This window comes from Conger conger, chromosome 11 (assembly GCF_963514075.1).
Source record: "Conger conger chromosome 11, fConCon1.1, whole genome shotgun sequence".
In the NCBI taxonomy this organism is placed as follows: domain Eukaryota; kingdom Metazoa; phylum Chordata; class Actinopteri; order Anguilliformes; family Congridae; genus Conger; species Conger conger.
Genome location: NC_083770.1, coordinates 45,654,842 through 45,670,961, shown reverse-complemented (window position 1 = coordinate 45,670,961; position 16,120 = coordinate 45,654,842). Strand labels below are relative to the sequence as shown.

The 16,120-nt window shown below is 44.7% G+C and overlaps 1 protein-coding gene across 1 annotated transcript in view; it reads right to left on the bottom strand.

Moving 5' to 3' along the window:
* The window catches only part of npc1l1 (NPC1-like 1), an 18,964-nt gene extending 6,826 nt beyond the window's left edge, over window positions 1-12,138 (bottom strand). The window contains exons 1-10 of the mRNA XM_061259474.1: window positions 11,878-12,138; window positions 9,532-11,093; window positions 9,087-9,187; window positions 8,173-8,345; window positions 7,674-7,802; window positions 6,008-6,190; window positions 5,243-5,357; window positions 3,511-3,776; window positions 1,848-1,937; window positions 1,363-1,553 (exon numbers count right to left, since the gene is read on the bottom strand). Of these exons, the coding sequence (XP_061115458.1) occupies window positions 1,363-1,553; window positions 1,848-1,937; window positions 3,511-3,776; window positions 5,243-5,357; window positions 6,008-6,190; window positions 7,674-7,802; window positions 8,173-8,345; window positions 9,087-9,187; window positions 9,532-11,093; window positions 11,878-12,138 (3,071 nt within the window). The remainder of the gene's footprint in view (window positions 1-1,362; window positions 1,554-1,847; window positions 1,938-3,510; window positions 3,777-5,242; window positions 5,358-6,007; window positions 6,191-7,673; window positions 7,803-8,172; window positions 8,346-9,086; window positions 9,188-9,531; window positions 11,094-11,877) is intronic.
* Window positions 12,139-16,120: the final 3,982 nt, after the last annotated feature.

Below are 16,120 nucleotides of genomic sequence, written 5' to 3'. Positions count from 1 at the left end.
CCCAATGACGTGAAAAAAAGTGCTTGTTAAGGCATTTAAAATAATTATTTCTTTAAATGTCTATTTAAATAATTTATTGTTATTTAAATAACAATGTTATTTAAAATAATTGATCTCTTTCCTTTAAACCTGCCAAATAACTGGGAGAAATTGTTTTATAATTACACAATATAAATGATATATCTACTCCAGATAACAGTTTATGCAACAACATTATTTAACCAGTGGAAAGTGTAATAAAATTAGTGCAACGCCATATGTGTGAAACAGGCCTTTATCAGTCATCCATCACACACATGCAACGTTTTGATTAGCGATACAGATCTACTCAAGAAGTCATAGCAAAGCTCAAGGACAAATGGCCCAAGACAACAAAAAGAACAATGTTGCCTTGTGCATGCATACTGCTATTCTTCACACGCAGTAACTGCTGTCCATTTAACTTGTTTTTTTTTGTTTCGTTTTTTTTTCGTTATTTGTTTGTGGCTAGAAGAAAGCCTGGAAATGCATAGTGAATACATTTTCTAAAATTGTAAACGTATTTATTCAGCCGATCATGTGGCAGCAACTGAATGCATAAAAGCATGCAGACATTTGGTCAAGAGGTTCAGCTGTTTTTCAGAACAGGTGTCAGAATGGGGAAGAAATTTGATCCAAGTGACTTTGACCGTGGAATGATTGTTGGTGCCAGACAGGGTGGTTTGAGTATCTCTGAAACTGCTGATCTCCTGCAATTTTTTTGCAGAGAATGGTGCAAAAAAAAAAAATTAAGCCCAGTGAGCAGGAGTTCTGCGGGCAAAAACACCGTGTTAATGAGAGAGGTCTGTGGAGGAGAGTCAGACTGGCCAAAGCTGACAGGAAGGTGACAGTAACTCAAATAACCACACGTGGTATGCGGAAGAGCATCTCTGAACACACAACATGTCAAACCTCTAAGTGAATAGGCTACAGCAGCAGAAGATCAATAAGTTAAAAAAAGTTAGTGTAGTAAATACCCAATAAAGTGCTCAATGTGTGTATATGTATATTGTGAACTGTTGCAAGATCTTGCTGCAAAAAAAGGTCTTTGTCGTGTTTTGAGACTTAAAATCTTATTTTATTTTATCGATTATAAAATGATCCCTGGATTTAAGAAACTTGCTTGAGAAAAACATGAAATGAATGTCAACTTGAACTTGTCAGGCCTCATTGGCAATATTGTCTTATTTAGAGGAAAAAAGAAAATAATGCAGTGAGTCTAAACACTAGAGACTAATATACATATTGAGCTTATTGTTTTGGATTTTTTTTGGATTTTGCATTGCTTGAAAATACGGCTCATTCGTATATATTTTTCTGTGTGTTTTTGTGTGCGGTACTTACAGGTCTGGGTACTCTGTGGCGTACTGTATCTTCTGTGTGAGGGAGAAAGGGTCACAGCCGACACTGGAGCACACAGCGTTCATGCCCTCCACTGTGGTGAAGTTGAAGCCTTGTGTGGTGATAAAGTACGTGGGGACACCCACCTCAAAGTACTTATTCAGGTACGCGAAATAGTCAAGCATGTAGGAGTCCTGTCTCATGGAAAAGAGGGGGGGGGGGGGGGGGCATGAGAGAGAAGTTAAAAAAATAAAAAAGTGACTAGAATGTTCTCAACTGAACATTCTAATGCTGATGTCACAATCCCGTGAGTTAAATGAAAGCAATGGAGTTTGAGAACACGGACTGCTGAGAATTCTGAGAGGAAAAAAAAAACCCCCACTCTTCAAAGGGTTAAAATGCCTGTGTCTGTGACATGTGACATGATGTGAGTCTGACAGCGTGGGAGAGCCGGGATGGTGACGGAGGAGAATGAAGGAGGAACACACCGTGGGCATGGCCAGCTCCTGGTCCAGACCCACAGTCACGTGGAACATCAGAAAGATGGAGCCGCAGAACATGAAGAGAAACAGCACCATCTGGGGACGAGAGAAGTGAGTGGGTGGGGGGCAGGGGAGTCACACTGGGGGGTGTCTCCCCGGGAGTCTCAAAACGCCAGGACTAAAAGGTTTGTTTTGGCCTACAGTTTTAAGGGGGCCCACACAGAAACTGCATATGCTCAGGGCCCAGAATTTTATGCTACTGCCTTGGGAGAAGCAGCCAATACCAAATCGAAACAAATCTGCTTTTACATGATTAGAAGTGTTACCATCGTCAGTTACATCATCGGCTCCTTGTAAGGACATACAGTCTCCTAATGCAGACAAAAATACCAGTCACTTTTGCGTTTATATTTACTCAATATTCATGTGTCCAATGGATTTTGCTTTTGTAGTGACCGCAAGACTCATTTTCCAATGGGGAAAATTATGGGAACAGGCTATTTGGCCCACCTAAGCCATTTACCTATGATCTACCCTATTCATTTAGCAAATGCTCTTCTCCACAGTGTCCTAGAAGATAAGCACTGTAATGTAATGTAATGTAATGTAATGTGATGTAACATAATGTAATCTAAACTGCTGTCTTAACAAGTGTTTTAATCTTGTTATGAGATATATAATCTTATTTCTTCTATCAAGTAGAACGCATTAGCTTGTTTTAAGTTGTGGCTTGCTTGTCAATTGATTTACATCACTGGTAAATCATGAAGTAAGTCAAACTGTCTCACCTCTTTGGCTATATATATATATATATATATATATATATATATATTTTTATTTATTTTTTTCAAGTCTGCTGCGTCTTATTGGCTATATTTTTTATCTTATTTTGCAAAAATGTAAAAGATTTTAAGTCAATATATAAGACTAAAATACTTGTTGATATTGATTTATTTTGTTTTTTTTGCAGTTGGTTTATACATTATGGGCAACATTTGTATGCCTGATCATCCCTAGAGGGAAGTACAGTGCTGGAAGTTACCACATGGAACAACCCTGTAGATTAATCTGATGGGAACAAACCAATAAAGTAGCAGCAATAAAACAGTTTTGGCAAACAGATCACTTAATAAAACAAGTAGGCCAATATACGAGAGCACACAGTAGTCCTGTAAGGTGAACACAGCTTTTCCCTGTGTTCAATCTGTTCATTGTATGTCGCTCTGGATAAGAGCGTTTGCTAAATGCCTGTAACGTAATGTGCTGTAACGTAACGTAACGTAACGTAACGTAATGTAATGCAATGTAACATAATGTAATGCAATGCAATGTAATGTAATGTGATGTAATATGATGTAATATGATGTAATGTAATGTAATTTGATGTAATGTAATGTAACGTAATGCAGTGTTGTGTAATGTAATGTAATGTAATGTAATGTAGTGTAGTGTAGTGTAGTGTAATGTAATGTAATGTAATGTAATGTAACGTAATGTTGTGTAGTGTAGTGTAATGTAATGTAACGTAACGTAACGTAATGTAGTGTAGTGTAGTGTAATGTAATGTAACGTAATGTAGTGTAGTGTAGTGTAATGTAACGTCATGTAATGTAATGTAATGTAATGTAGTGTAATGTAGTGCGAACGTGACGGCAGGGTGGGAACGCACCACAGTAACCCTGGTGACGGGGTGCAGCAGGACCGGGGCGTAGTAGCGCTTCATGGCGGGCAGCAGGACGCCCTGGCTGGCGGCGTGTGGGCGAGGGGCGGACACCGTCACGCAGCAGGCCAGCTCGCAGCGGTTGGCGTCCTGCCTGCCCACGTCCAGGGAGAGCAGGGCCACAAAGGCCGTCATCTGCAGCAGGAAGTCCATCAGCACCGCCAGCGCGGCATACAGGGCGAAGGACTTCACCGCCGGCATGGTGCTCAGGGCCCCTGCAGCCGGGAGAGGGGAACACACAGACGCGTTTACATTACATTACATTACATTACATTATTGGCATTTTGGCAGACGCTCTTATCCAGAGCAACGTACAGTTGATTAGACTAAGCAGGAGACAATCCTCCCCTGGAGCAATGCAGGGTCACTGCCTTGCTCAAGGGCCCAATGGCCCAATGGCTGTGCGGATCTTATTGTGGCTAGACTGGGATTAGAACCACCGACCTTGGGTATCCCAGTCATTTACCTTAACCACTACGCTACAGACCGCCCGTTTACGTTTCACATTTTATTTTACACATCGATTTCTGGACATATATATAAACCTTTGTTTGACTTGGAAGTCACATTGAGATTAAAACCTCTTTTTTATAAATGAGGCTGAGTCAAGACAGGGTCAAATCGCAGGGGCATGATGGAATCGCAATCACAAGACCGTTACAATACAGTACTGTCCGTAACTGTGTAGGTATATACAGTTCCACGTGTGTTACAATACACACAGGATGACGGAACATAACACATGGCGGTGAAATGGTGGACATTTAGCTGTCAAATAATTCTTTGAAAATACTTTAGACTCGAGTATGAAGCAAAGATTTAACGTGCGTACTATATTCAGGACAAAATTCTTCTTTCGTATGCTTGTTTGTTTTGGTGATCCTCAAGGATCTTCACTTTTCACCAGCTTCTATTGCAGGGCTGCCCAACCCTGCTCCTGGAGATCTACCATCCTGTAGATCTTCACTCCAGCTCAAGCAGAGCACACCTCATTCAGCAGCTAGCGATCTCATCAAGCTGCTAGTTACTAGAAACCAGGTGTGCCAGATTGGGGTTGGAGTAAAAACCTACAGGTGGGTAGATTTCCAGGAACATGGTTAGGCAGCCCCAGTTCTAGAGTATTATAAGCACAGTCACAGTCACAGTAATGTTTTTTTTTTTTTTTTCATAAATAGTGTCATTACGCATGTTAGAACTTGTTACGTGTTAGTTTCTTTTTGGCTATGTCAGCTGTTTATCATTCTGTTGTGTTGTGCTGTATAAAAACATTTTTTTATCAGATTAATCAGATTGATCAAATAGGCCCTAGTCCTTATCTTTGTTGTACTGGTAGCACTTGAAACAGTACTTGAAACCTGGTTATGGGTTTGCACATTGATGTACGTCACCCTGGATAAGAGCGTCTGCCAAATGCTAACAAGGGTGACATCTGGCAATTGGAGGGTTGCTGGTTGCCCAGGGTGTGTCAAAGTGTCCCTGAAAAAGACACCTGACCCCCAAATGCTCCTGACTGAGCTGGTTGGTGCCTTGCGTGGCAGCCAGTCGCAGTTGGTGTGTGTGTGTGTGCGTGTATGAACGGGCGAATGATAAGCATCAATTGCAGAGCGCTTTGGATGAAGGGCGCGATATAAATGCCAGCCAATAACACAATGTAATGTAACGGGGGTCAGCAGGCGCTCACCCAGAAAGAAGCAGATGGATTCCGACAGGCTGCAGAGGAGCATGCTGGGGGCAACGCTGCCCAGGACGCGGCCGATCTGCTGCTCCCGCCCCTCCCCCGGCCTCCGCTCGTCCCTCTGCGTGGACATCGTCGCGTTAGCCGCGTGACGGAACACGACACGAGGTTTCCACGGTAGCGGCACCGCAACGAATCGTGTCCCGCTAAAGCTACCCACACCCCCTCGCATGAGGAAGGAAATTAGATTTTCACAGAAAAATATATTGGTTCCTTTTAGGCGAAGGGTGGGAATGTATAGATCAGGGGCGCGCAACTCCGGTCCCGGAGGGCCGATCTGTATGCTGGTATTCATTTCAACCAGTTACCCTAGTTTTCTGACGTTAGACACTGTAAGCCGTACTGTTGAGCACCCTCATTTTGGAACGGCATAAATAAAACACAACAATTGAAATATCTGGATATACAACTGACCCAGTTTGTTAAAAATAAATTTCCAATTAACAGTAAGGCAGGTGTATGTAGTAGTAGTAGTAGTAGTAGAAATTATTCATTTCGATCGTTATTAACAATGTTTACAGAATGAATGCACATAGAAATAATGAATAACAAAATTGACAGAAAAGGTGTAGGCTGAAGCTTTAGCTTATTACACCCTTTTTACATAACATATTCACATTGTCAACCCTTCCAAAACAAAAGTTCAAAACGTTTCATGCGCATTAATAACAATCATATATTGGGTGAGTAAAGAAGGGGAAATGTCCACACCTGATACTCCAAGACGAAGATGAAGATGTTGTCCGCTCCGACGGCCAGCACCAGGAAGGGCACCACCTGCAGGATGACCAGGGAGGAGGGAATTCCCACCCAAGCGTAGAAGCCCATGGAGGCCAGGACGGAGCAGCCGACCACCAGGATCCCACCCAGACCCACCAGGAACTTTGAGTCCACCTGCAAGAGAATGCCACCTCAGTTCAGTTCAGTTCAGTTCAGTTCAGTTCAGTTCAGTTTATTTTTTGTCCCAAATGGGCAATTTGTTTGCAGCAGGACCACACACATACCACACAACAATAGGCATAACACAATACAGACAGACAGACAGATTCTGCACAAGAAGCATAATAAATAGTTCAACCTTCCCGCTCCATCCCATGAGCCCACCGTCTTTACATTACATTATTGGCATTTGGCAGACACTCTTATCCAGAGCGACGTACAGTTGATTAGACTAAGCAGGAGACAATCCTCCCCTGGAGCAGTGCAGGGTTTAGGGCCCAACGGCTGTGCGGATCTTATTGTGGCTACACCGGGATTAGAACCATCGACCTTGCGTGTCCCAGTCCTTTACCTTAACCACTACGCTACAGGCCGCCCTGTCTCACACGCCACACGCCTCCCTATGGCAAGACCCTATAGGGAGGGTAACATTGGCTCCTGCAGTAAGAGCAGTTCTCCGGCAGTCGGACGGTTGCCGGTTTGATCCCACCTTGGGTGTGTCAAAGTATCCCAGAGCAAGACATCTAACTCAAATTCTCCTGACGAGCTGGTTGGTGCCTTGCATGGCAGCCAATTGCCATTGTTGTCTGAGTGTGTGAATGAATAGGTGAATGAGAAGCATCAATTGTACAGCGCTTTAGATAAAGGTGCTATATAAATGCCAACCATTTTACCATAGCCCAGCGAACATTTCTGTGATGACAAGATGGTGAAATGCAGTCCCGGCATTCAGGCTTTTTTATTTTAGCTGAGTAGGATATAGCCAGGCTATATCTGTGTGAAACCTGAGCTATATTGGGGTTAACCTAGTTAATCTCTCTCTTTAAATTCTGGCTTTCGTTCACTAGGAAGGTAGCTTACCGGGTCGGCACTAGGATGGAAGTCCTATTGAATCCTGATGTACTGGGACTTGTGATTACATTGCATTACACTAATGGCATTTGGCAGGCGCTCTTATCCAGAGGGACGTACAGTTGATTAGCCTAAGCAGGAGATAATCCTCCCCTGAAGCAATGCAAACCACCAACCTTGCTTGTCCCAGTCATGTACCTTAACCACTACACTACAGGCCGCCCCGTGATAACAATCCAGAAACATCACAAGGTTTACGGAATAACAGCCGCAGACTGTGAGAATGACATCATCAGTAAAGCTCACATCTCTAACTTAGTGCACACCCTAAACCATGTTTGCACTAAGATCCATTCGAGTCTGACTGGTTTTCCAGTGCAGCTGTATTTAAATCAATGACTCAGTCAAGCCTGGAGGAGAAAACATGAAATGTTACTGAATCAGGTGGCGAAGTGCATAACAAGGAGCATGAAGCCATAAGTAACCACTCCAATTCAGTTCATTCAGGGATTGACCTGAAGTCATTTCACATGAATTGACCGTAATGGTCCTAAAATTCAGGTATTCAAGGTAGATAAGTTCTCACCAGTATGCGTTTGAAGGAGGAGTACTCGCCCAGTGCGACAGCGATGTACAGGAAGATTACAGCGTAGCTGATCATGAAGATGGGGATGTCCTCGGCCGTCGTCCGGTTGATCTCATCTTCCAGCGATCTCTGCGTAGTGACAGGAATGGTAAGGAATGGTCATGTTTGTTTCTGCAGTGCTCCGAGAGACAAGCGCCTCATAGGTCAACCCAAAGGCCCGAAACGTACCCTACATAAAAACGTGAACGCAAATGGCAATGTCAGGCCGACACATTGCAAATGCATTGCCTGATTGTACATATTTCTTACATCTCTGTAATGGAGGTAATACATTTCAGGTGACACATTTTTTAAAACGCAACAACAGGTCAAATTGACTTTGCATAGCTTGAAGCATCTGCATTCACGTAGTTGCAAAGGGTATGTTTCCAGCCGACGAGACTTATTACATTTGACATATTCTTATAGTTTACTAGTGATTGATTAAAAACAGCCACACCTCTGACATGTAGGCAAAAGTGAAGTTGGTTTTGGGATCCATTTTGTACTCTCTCATTATGTTGAGGAACATCTGCTCCCATCTCTCGACCAGTGTGAACTTGGTGGTGCCTCGTGGGTAGTTGTTCAGGGAGAAAGTCATGATCAGGGCCTCGGCTGTGGTGTACTCTTCATCTGTATAAAAAATAAATAGCATTGCTTATGTAGCGTAATGGTTATGGTACATGACTGGGACCCCGCAAGGTCGGTGGTTCGATCCCCGGTAGAGCCACACGGCTCATCTCATTCAATAGCTAGTGATCTCATCAAGCTGCTAGTTACTAGAAATCAGGTGTGCCAGATTAGGGTTGAAGTGAAAACCTACAGGTGGGTAGATTTCCAGGAACAGGGTTAGGCAGCCCAGTATTATAAATGTGACTTAGGCCAGCTCTGGCCTTGTTCTGTGTGATGTAATTCGCGCCCTGTCACAGTAATGTTTTTTTCTTTCAGTTCTTAATAGTGTCATTACATGTGTTAGAGGAAGCATGCCCTTGAGCAAGGCCCTTCAACCCGCATTGCTCCAGGGGAGGATTGTCTCCTGCTAAATCTGTAAGTCGGTTTGGATAAAAGCGTCAGCCAAATGACATGTAATGTAATAATGAACTGAAATGGACGTAAAAGAACAGGTTTGGGAGTGGTTACCGGGTCACCAGGGAGATATGCCAAGGTGGTGCGAACACACACACACACACCTCCGAGCCACAAGCAAGCAGAAACATATACATTTTTGCTTGGTTGTGTTTCAAGTGCAGCAAACTCCAGGTCTTTATTCAGGGTAACCATTTTGAGATGTGAAGTTCTGAGCATTGAAATAATAGGGTACACATAATGGTGTGGGGCAGTTCTGGTGGAGACAGAAACACATCAGCCTCTTACTGTCATATCCGCCCACAGCCAGGAAAGGAAAGACAGGGCCGCCATAGTCTGCCATGCAGCTCAGGCGCAGGTCGGTGATGTCTTGGAAAGACAGCGGGGAGCTGCGAGCAGAGACGCCATGTTCAGTTCACACAGAAATGACTGTAATATACCTGAGAAAAAAACAGCCCTTCCGTTGCTGGGGGCTTCCTGATGCCATCCGAGTTATGCGTGTGTGTAGTACACGTGAGTGCGTGCATGTCTGTCTGCGAGTGTAAATCTAAATTATATGCGGTCTCCAAATCTAATCTCCTAGTGAACAAAAATATTTTGCTAATTACTTTTGCCATGATTCCTTTGTGTGTGGAACATGGACACGGTTATGTCACCACTGTTTACTTCTACAGGGAAGAGACTTTAAAGCATTTAAAGCAGGAAGAGACTTTAAAATGTAAAGCATACATACTTAACACAGTAGATGAAGTGGTCCCTCCAGTCCACCTCCTGGGTCACCCCCAGATTCGTCATGTTGACCTTAGCATTCAGGTTCTCAAGACTGTTCTGGAAGTATTGAGGCAGGCTGTTGACGGCACAGTCCATCAGCGATGGGTTGTTGGGGTTCAGGGGTGCGTAGCAGATATCCTTGAGGCTGACATTGCGGCTCAGCTCATCCGACCAGAATTGTATGGCCTGTATCCTCGACTGCAGCTCCATCAACTGAATAATGAGATCTTTGGAGAGGATGCCACTGAAGTTCTGTTTGCCGAAAAGCAGGGAGTCGTAGGAGTGGCCCAGACGCCCAGGAGCAGTCAGGATGACCTGGTTTGTCCGGAAGAACTGATTGAAGTACTTGTCGTGGAAGTCCTTCTCTTTGCGAGCTCGGCTGTTGGGGGCTGACCAGAGCTCCACAGGGTCGGTGGTCAGCTCGATGTAGACCAGTCCTGTGGCAAACACCACCACCACGAGCAGAGACATCAGCAGCACCTTGAAGGGATGTCTGGCCATCAACGTCCCCCATCGCTCAAACAGGGAGCCCAGAAAGTCCTGCATGGCGAGGCTGGCCTTATCCGAGAAGCTGAACTTCGTGGGGTCGACGGCTCGGAACAGATCCTTGCCGCTCTTGTCCTTTCCTTCGTCTTTGCCCGCATCGCAGCTGCGGCCGTGCAGGAACGCCATCAGCAGGAGGTAGCCCAGGAAGACCAGGCAAAGCAGCGAGAAGCTAATCAGGCACAGCACCAGCGCCCCGTCCATCCCCCCGATCGCGAAGGGCTTTCCCGGGGGAAGCGGGGCGGGGATGACGGGGCAGGACTCCACGCAGTCCTGACAGGAACACGGCTGGCCCTCGGGCTCTGAGCTCTCGTTGCAGGCCAGCACCCGTCCGGCGTAGGGGACGATGCCGGGGGGGACCGGGTCGCCCTCGGGGACCAGCCGGAAGTCGATGTCGAGCGGGGCCAGGCCGTTGCTGGAGTCGCCCTGGAAGTCGTACCAGCGCTGCGCGGTGCAGTTCGCGGCGCCGTAGCGCCCGCACATGGTGCCGATGGCGAAGCCGCCGGTGGAGGGGATGCGCACGTTCTTGCACGAGTTGAACGCGCTGTCGGCGAACTCGGCGCTCATGAACGCCTGGTAGGCCAGCACGGCCTCCTTGGTCTGGTTGTCCACGGTCACGTTGGTGGTGCGGATGATCCTGACGATCTGGTCCTGGTCGGGGCTGCAGGTGTTGATGCAGTGCAGGTGGGCGAAGTTGGTGGCGCAGGACGGGCAGCGGATCAGCACGGCCTTGGAGAGGGCGATGCTGCTCTCCAGGGACCCCAGCTGCTTCAGCGAGCAGCAGGCGGAGGTGTTGCCCGGTCCGTTGTCCAACATCGGGCACACCTTCTTCAGCCTCAGGTAGTGCAGGCCTTGCAGTCGCCTGGCCCGATTGTTGTCCACGCAGGGGATGATGGAGGGGATCAGGCTGCTATTCACCGTTGGGTTGGGGCCGCACTCTTCGTAAAATTTACAGACGCCCAGCTGGGCTTCTGAAACGTCCTGTCAGCACAAGACATCACTAATGATAGGACGCAGAGGAAAGCAGAGACGCTCCTTCCTCTCACTGCTTAACAGAAACATTACAGAACCATTTCTATCTATTATGTTCTGTCAATAGCATATCAGAACAACTTTTTAATTTGTCATACAATAAACTGCACATTATCAAATACCCTACAACACTACCATTTCATCTCTGTTCCTGGTTATTTGTACTATTTACATTGAGTTTGTATGCACCATCAATAATTTACCTTCTACTATATGCTTGCCCTTTGCTGCTCATATCATGTTGACAATAAAAAGATATCACTGTGAGATACCATCGTTATACCAAGATATCATATAATGCTTGTTGATCTGTGAAGGGAAGTTGAACTATTCACCACCCACTACAAATTTTATTGAAATCAATGTCTGCTCTCACAGGCAATTTCATTTCAATACTTATTTCATGACCCCTTCATTTCTACCTGCTACCCAGTTTTGGATGGATGATTGGTGGATATGCTGTTTGTTTTCTGAGGTCCTAAAGGCCACTCATGTATTTTGAAGAATACATACTGTAATAGTGCGCAGGTGACAAATGGTATGAGAAACTATGACACTAACTCACCATTTCAGCCTTCAAATGGCGAAGTCTCATTTGTCATTACCAACCCACCTGGCGATTGTTCTATCACGAATCAGCATTACCCACAAAAGTTGGCTCATGAATTAGCCACACCACTAAGAGTGAGAATTTTAGGATTGAGGACAATCCAGGAGTGGAAAGACAACATACCCAGCAGGCAATGAGAGAGAGGAAGACGATGGCGAAGGTGCTTTCCATCGTGGGGGTGTCCGGGCAGATCTTTTTCGGCAGTGTAGTCCAGAGGAGGGGTTGATGGGTAACGGGCTGGTTGGGAGTGTGGTCTCCAGATGGGACCTGCTGAGTCTGTGGAGGAGAGAGGTGCCCGTTGAGTTGAATCAGGCCGTCCAGAGTGAGTAGGGCATGGGACGAGTAGTGGAAGGCGTGGATCCTGCCTGGCACTACCAATGTCATTGACGGATTAGATCGCTCTATCTGGCCTGATACACGGGGCGCCAATCGCAATCCGCGGCGGCTGGTGACGGGCTGACTGATGATTAACCCGTCTGGGATGTGGACACTGTACTTTCAAGGCGATGGGATCTGAGGACAACCCACTATGCACAGTCATAGTTTCGCCCCAAGAATCCCCTGACCACCTCCCCTAATCAATACAATCTGTTTCCTGGATAGGTAAATACATTTGCTGTTTGTGACTACATGCACTGTGAATTACTTTATTGTCTTGTTATTTAAGCTCCATAGTTTTTGTTCCTTGTAAAAATGTTTTTCAGAACAGCTTTCCAGACTTTTACTTTTATAATTCTTCAGTTTCTTTCGCTTAAAAGTATACTATTTAACAAGAATGCTGATGCTTGTTTGTCATGGATAAAAAAAAGAGCAAGCCCTTAACCCTGCACTTCTCAGGGGGATTAGCCCTTAGTCTAATTAACTAAAATTTCCCTCGGGATGAATAAAGTATCTATCTATCTATCTATCTATCTATCTATCTATCTATCTATCTATCTATCTATCTATCTATCTAATCAACTGCAAGTCTCTTTGGATAAAATAATTGTAAGATAGGGAGAGATCATGTATGGGTTTTTATTCGTTCTTTATTCGTGCATCTCCCTCAACCTAGCACCTATATTACAAATTTGGAGGAAAATAGGGGTCACAAATCATTTATAAACTTAATTTGTCTCATGAAATAAAGTAACTAGTGTCAACTAGTGCCAATTGCCAGCTGAAAGAAGCTGGCATTTAAAGTTTGGAGTCATGATACTGAAGTGACAATTGAGTGGACCAACTGAGTAACTAAGAATATTTGTGTTTTGGTGGTGTACAGAACTTTTTGTATGCTTTATAGTAGTATAGCATTTTAGTTATAGAAATAACAACCTCTATTTTGATATAATACCACTTCTCTCTCTCTCTCTCTCGCTCTCTCTCTCTCTACATATATATATATATATATATACTAATATAATATTTACCTTTCTCTTTGTTTTTTAAAGCTACAGATTTTTTTTTTCATGGGTACAGTTTCCTTTATTTTTGTCCTTAAATTATAATATAATACCACTTCTATATATATATATATATATATATATATATATATATATATATATATATATATACACTAATATAATATTTACCTTTCTTTCTTTTTTTTTTAAGCTACAGATTTTTTTTTCATGGGTACAGTTTGCCTTTATTTTTGTCCTTAATCTGAAATGCCCAGTTTATGGTTGTGAACACTACAAGCCACGGCCCGGGCACTGTGTGCAGGCACCCAGACATTTCCTTACACTGTGCAGCATCTTTTTGCGGTGAAAGGTTGGTGAAAAGTCAGTGAAATGACAGCTAGGCATTCAGGTGAAAACCTGGCCACATTTGGTTAAAAAGTGAACGTTTTCTCACCAAATACTATACTTGGGTAAAACCTGAGCTATATTAGGGTCGACCTAGTCTGTTTATGTCAAAATGTTGCTCAGACTAAATGTCCTTCACCCTAGATTCCGACTTTTGCTCACTGAGATACGAATATAGTTACTCAAGGGTGACTGTACAGCCTCAAATCTGTCTCCTAGGGACATACTCATATATATGCATATTCATATATGTAGTGTTGTCTGCCTGCAACTTTGTGAAATTCACTTGCTGGCCAGGAGATTTGTCATCTCAATTAGCCTTCCCTGGCCAAGTGAAGGTAAGTGTGCCAGCTCAGGGTACCGTAAAAGCGTGTGATTAAGTGATCTGTGATACAAGAAGGGTGTGTGTCCTTGGGCACCTCGTACCTCTCAGTGGCTCAAGGTCACCAGCTTTCCCACTGATGTTTTTATCCAAAGTGACTTACAGTTGATTAGAATAAGCAGGAGACAATCCTCCCCTGGAGCAATGCAGGGTTATCGAACCACCAACCTTGCCGGTCCCAGTCATGTACCTTAACCACTATACTAACAGCCACTGATACTGAACCTCACTTCAGATAAACTCACTTGGCACAAGAATAATGCAGTGCACAGCTGCAAGGTAAATGGTAAATGGTACTTATATAGCGCCTTTAGCCAATGCTTCTCATTCACCCATTGATACACACACTCACCAGCGGTGATATTGACTGCCATGCAAGGCACCAACCAGGTCTTCAGGAGCATTTTGGGGTTAGGTGTTTTGCTCAGCGACACTTTCGACACACCCAGGGCGGGATCAAACACGCAACCCTCCGACTGCCAGATGACTGCTCTCACGGCCTGAGATAATGTCGCCGCAGTAACATGCTACTGCAACATGCAGGCAGTTTGCCAATCCATCTCGCTCTTGCCAGTTTCAATGATTTAGTCATGAAGAGATACCACATGGAGCATGCTTTCAATAGCAAACCCAGGGGCAAATTAACACAAACTGAACTGAACTGACACCATCAGTGACTCGATGGGAGTCAAAATGTACAGTAATGACAGTATATGGAGATTTTTATATTACGTGTTATTTGTCTGACGCTTTTATCCAAAGTGACATATGGTTGATTAGACTAAGCAGGAGACAATCCTCCCTGGAGCAATATGGCTGATCTTACCGTGGCTACACCGGGGAACAAACCACCAACCTTGCCTGTCCTAGTGATGGACCTGAACCACTACGCTGCCCAAATCCAGGTGTGCTGAGCTTGTGGAGACTCACCCAAAATGACTCCAAGCTGTAGCTGCTGCCAACGGGGCTTCTACAAAGTACTGAATTAAGGGTCTGAATAGTTTTTGATTTTTAATCCATTTGCAAAAGAATTCTAGAAACATGTTTTCACTTTGTCATTATGGGTTATTATGGCGGCACGGATGGTGCAGTGGGGGGGGGGGGCACGGATGGTGCAGTGGGGGGGGGCACGGATGGCGCAAAGAGGGGGGGGGGTGTCACAGATGGTGCAATGGGTAGCACTGCCGCCTCACAGCAAGGAGGTCCTGGGTTTAAATCCCTGTCGGCCGGGGCCTCTCTGTGCGGAGTTTGCATGTTCTCCCCGTGTCTGCGTGGGTTTCCTCCGGTTACTCCGGTTTCCTCCCACAGTCCAAAGACATGCAGGTTAGGCTGATTGGAGAGTCTAAATTGCCTGTAGGTATGAGTGTGTGAGTGAATGGTGTGTGTGCCTTGCGATGGACTGGCGACCTGTCCAGGGTGTATTCCTGCCTTTCGCCCAATGTATGCTGGGATAGGCTCCAGCCCCCCTGCGACCCTGTTCAGGAGAAGCGGGTTAGGATAATGAACGAATGCATGAAGACTCCCTGTCATATTTAAAACTGCCTGGAGACTAATCCTACAACAAGTTTCACCCTTCTTCCCTCCGTTGGAATGGCATGGTACTGCATGTGGTGAAGCTTATGTAACTGGTTTAAGCAGGTGACTTTAATTTTGTGGCTGATCGGAGTTGGTTTGTTGGTTTGATGTGATCGAGGTACACTCAGAGAAACAGGATTTTCAGCCGGGCTACCTGTCGTACAAATTTTAGAATACTGTGTGGAATTGAACTCAGCAGTATACTGTAAAGAGCACTGAACATACTCATGTTGGAAATTAATTTTGAATGTCAAAGAAAGATAATTTAGTGTTTTCGTAACATAATCCTTTTTTTTTTTTTAAGTGCTTGGTTTGAACCATTGCATACTTTTAAATTCAACAAGGCAGTGAGTTTACTTCCTCCTATTAATTCATAGGTGTGTTTTTCCCTTTATCTCACTGAGAAAGGCCTTGACACCTGAGCATGATTGTCTTTGGCAGCTTGCACGCGTTTACACACCTATTAAGCACCGTATATGGAACTACAGTACACGTGCTACAAAATTCAGTAGAACTGGACGATCGATGCCAAGAGGGGAATTCGGGAGGATTATGCAATGTGATCAGACGAGTTTAGATTCAAAGATCAGCAGGTTTAGATTCAAAGACTGCATGCCACAAA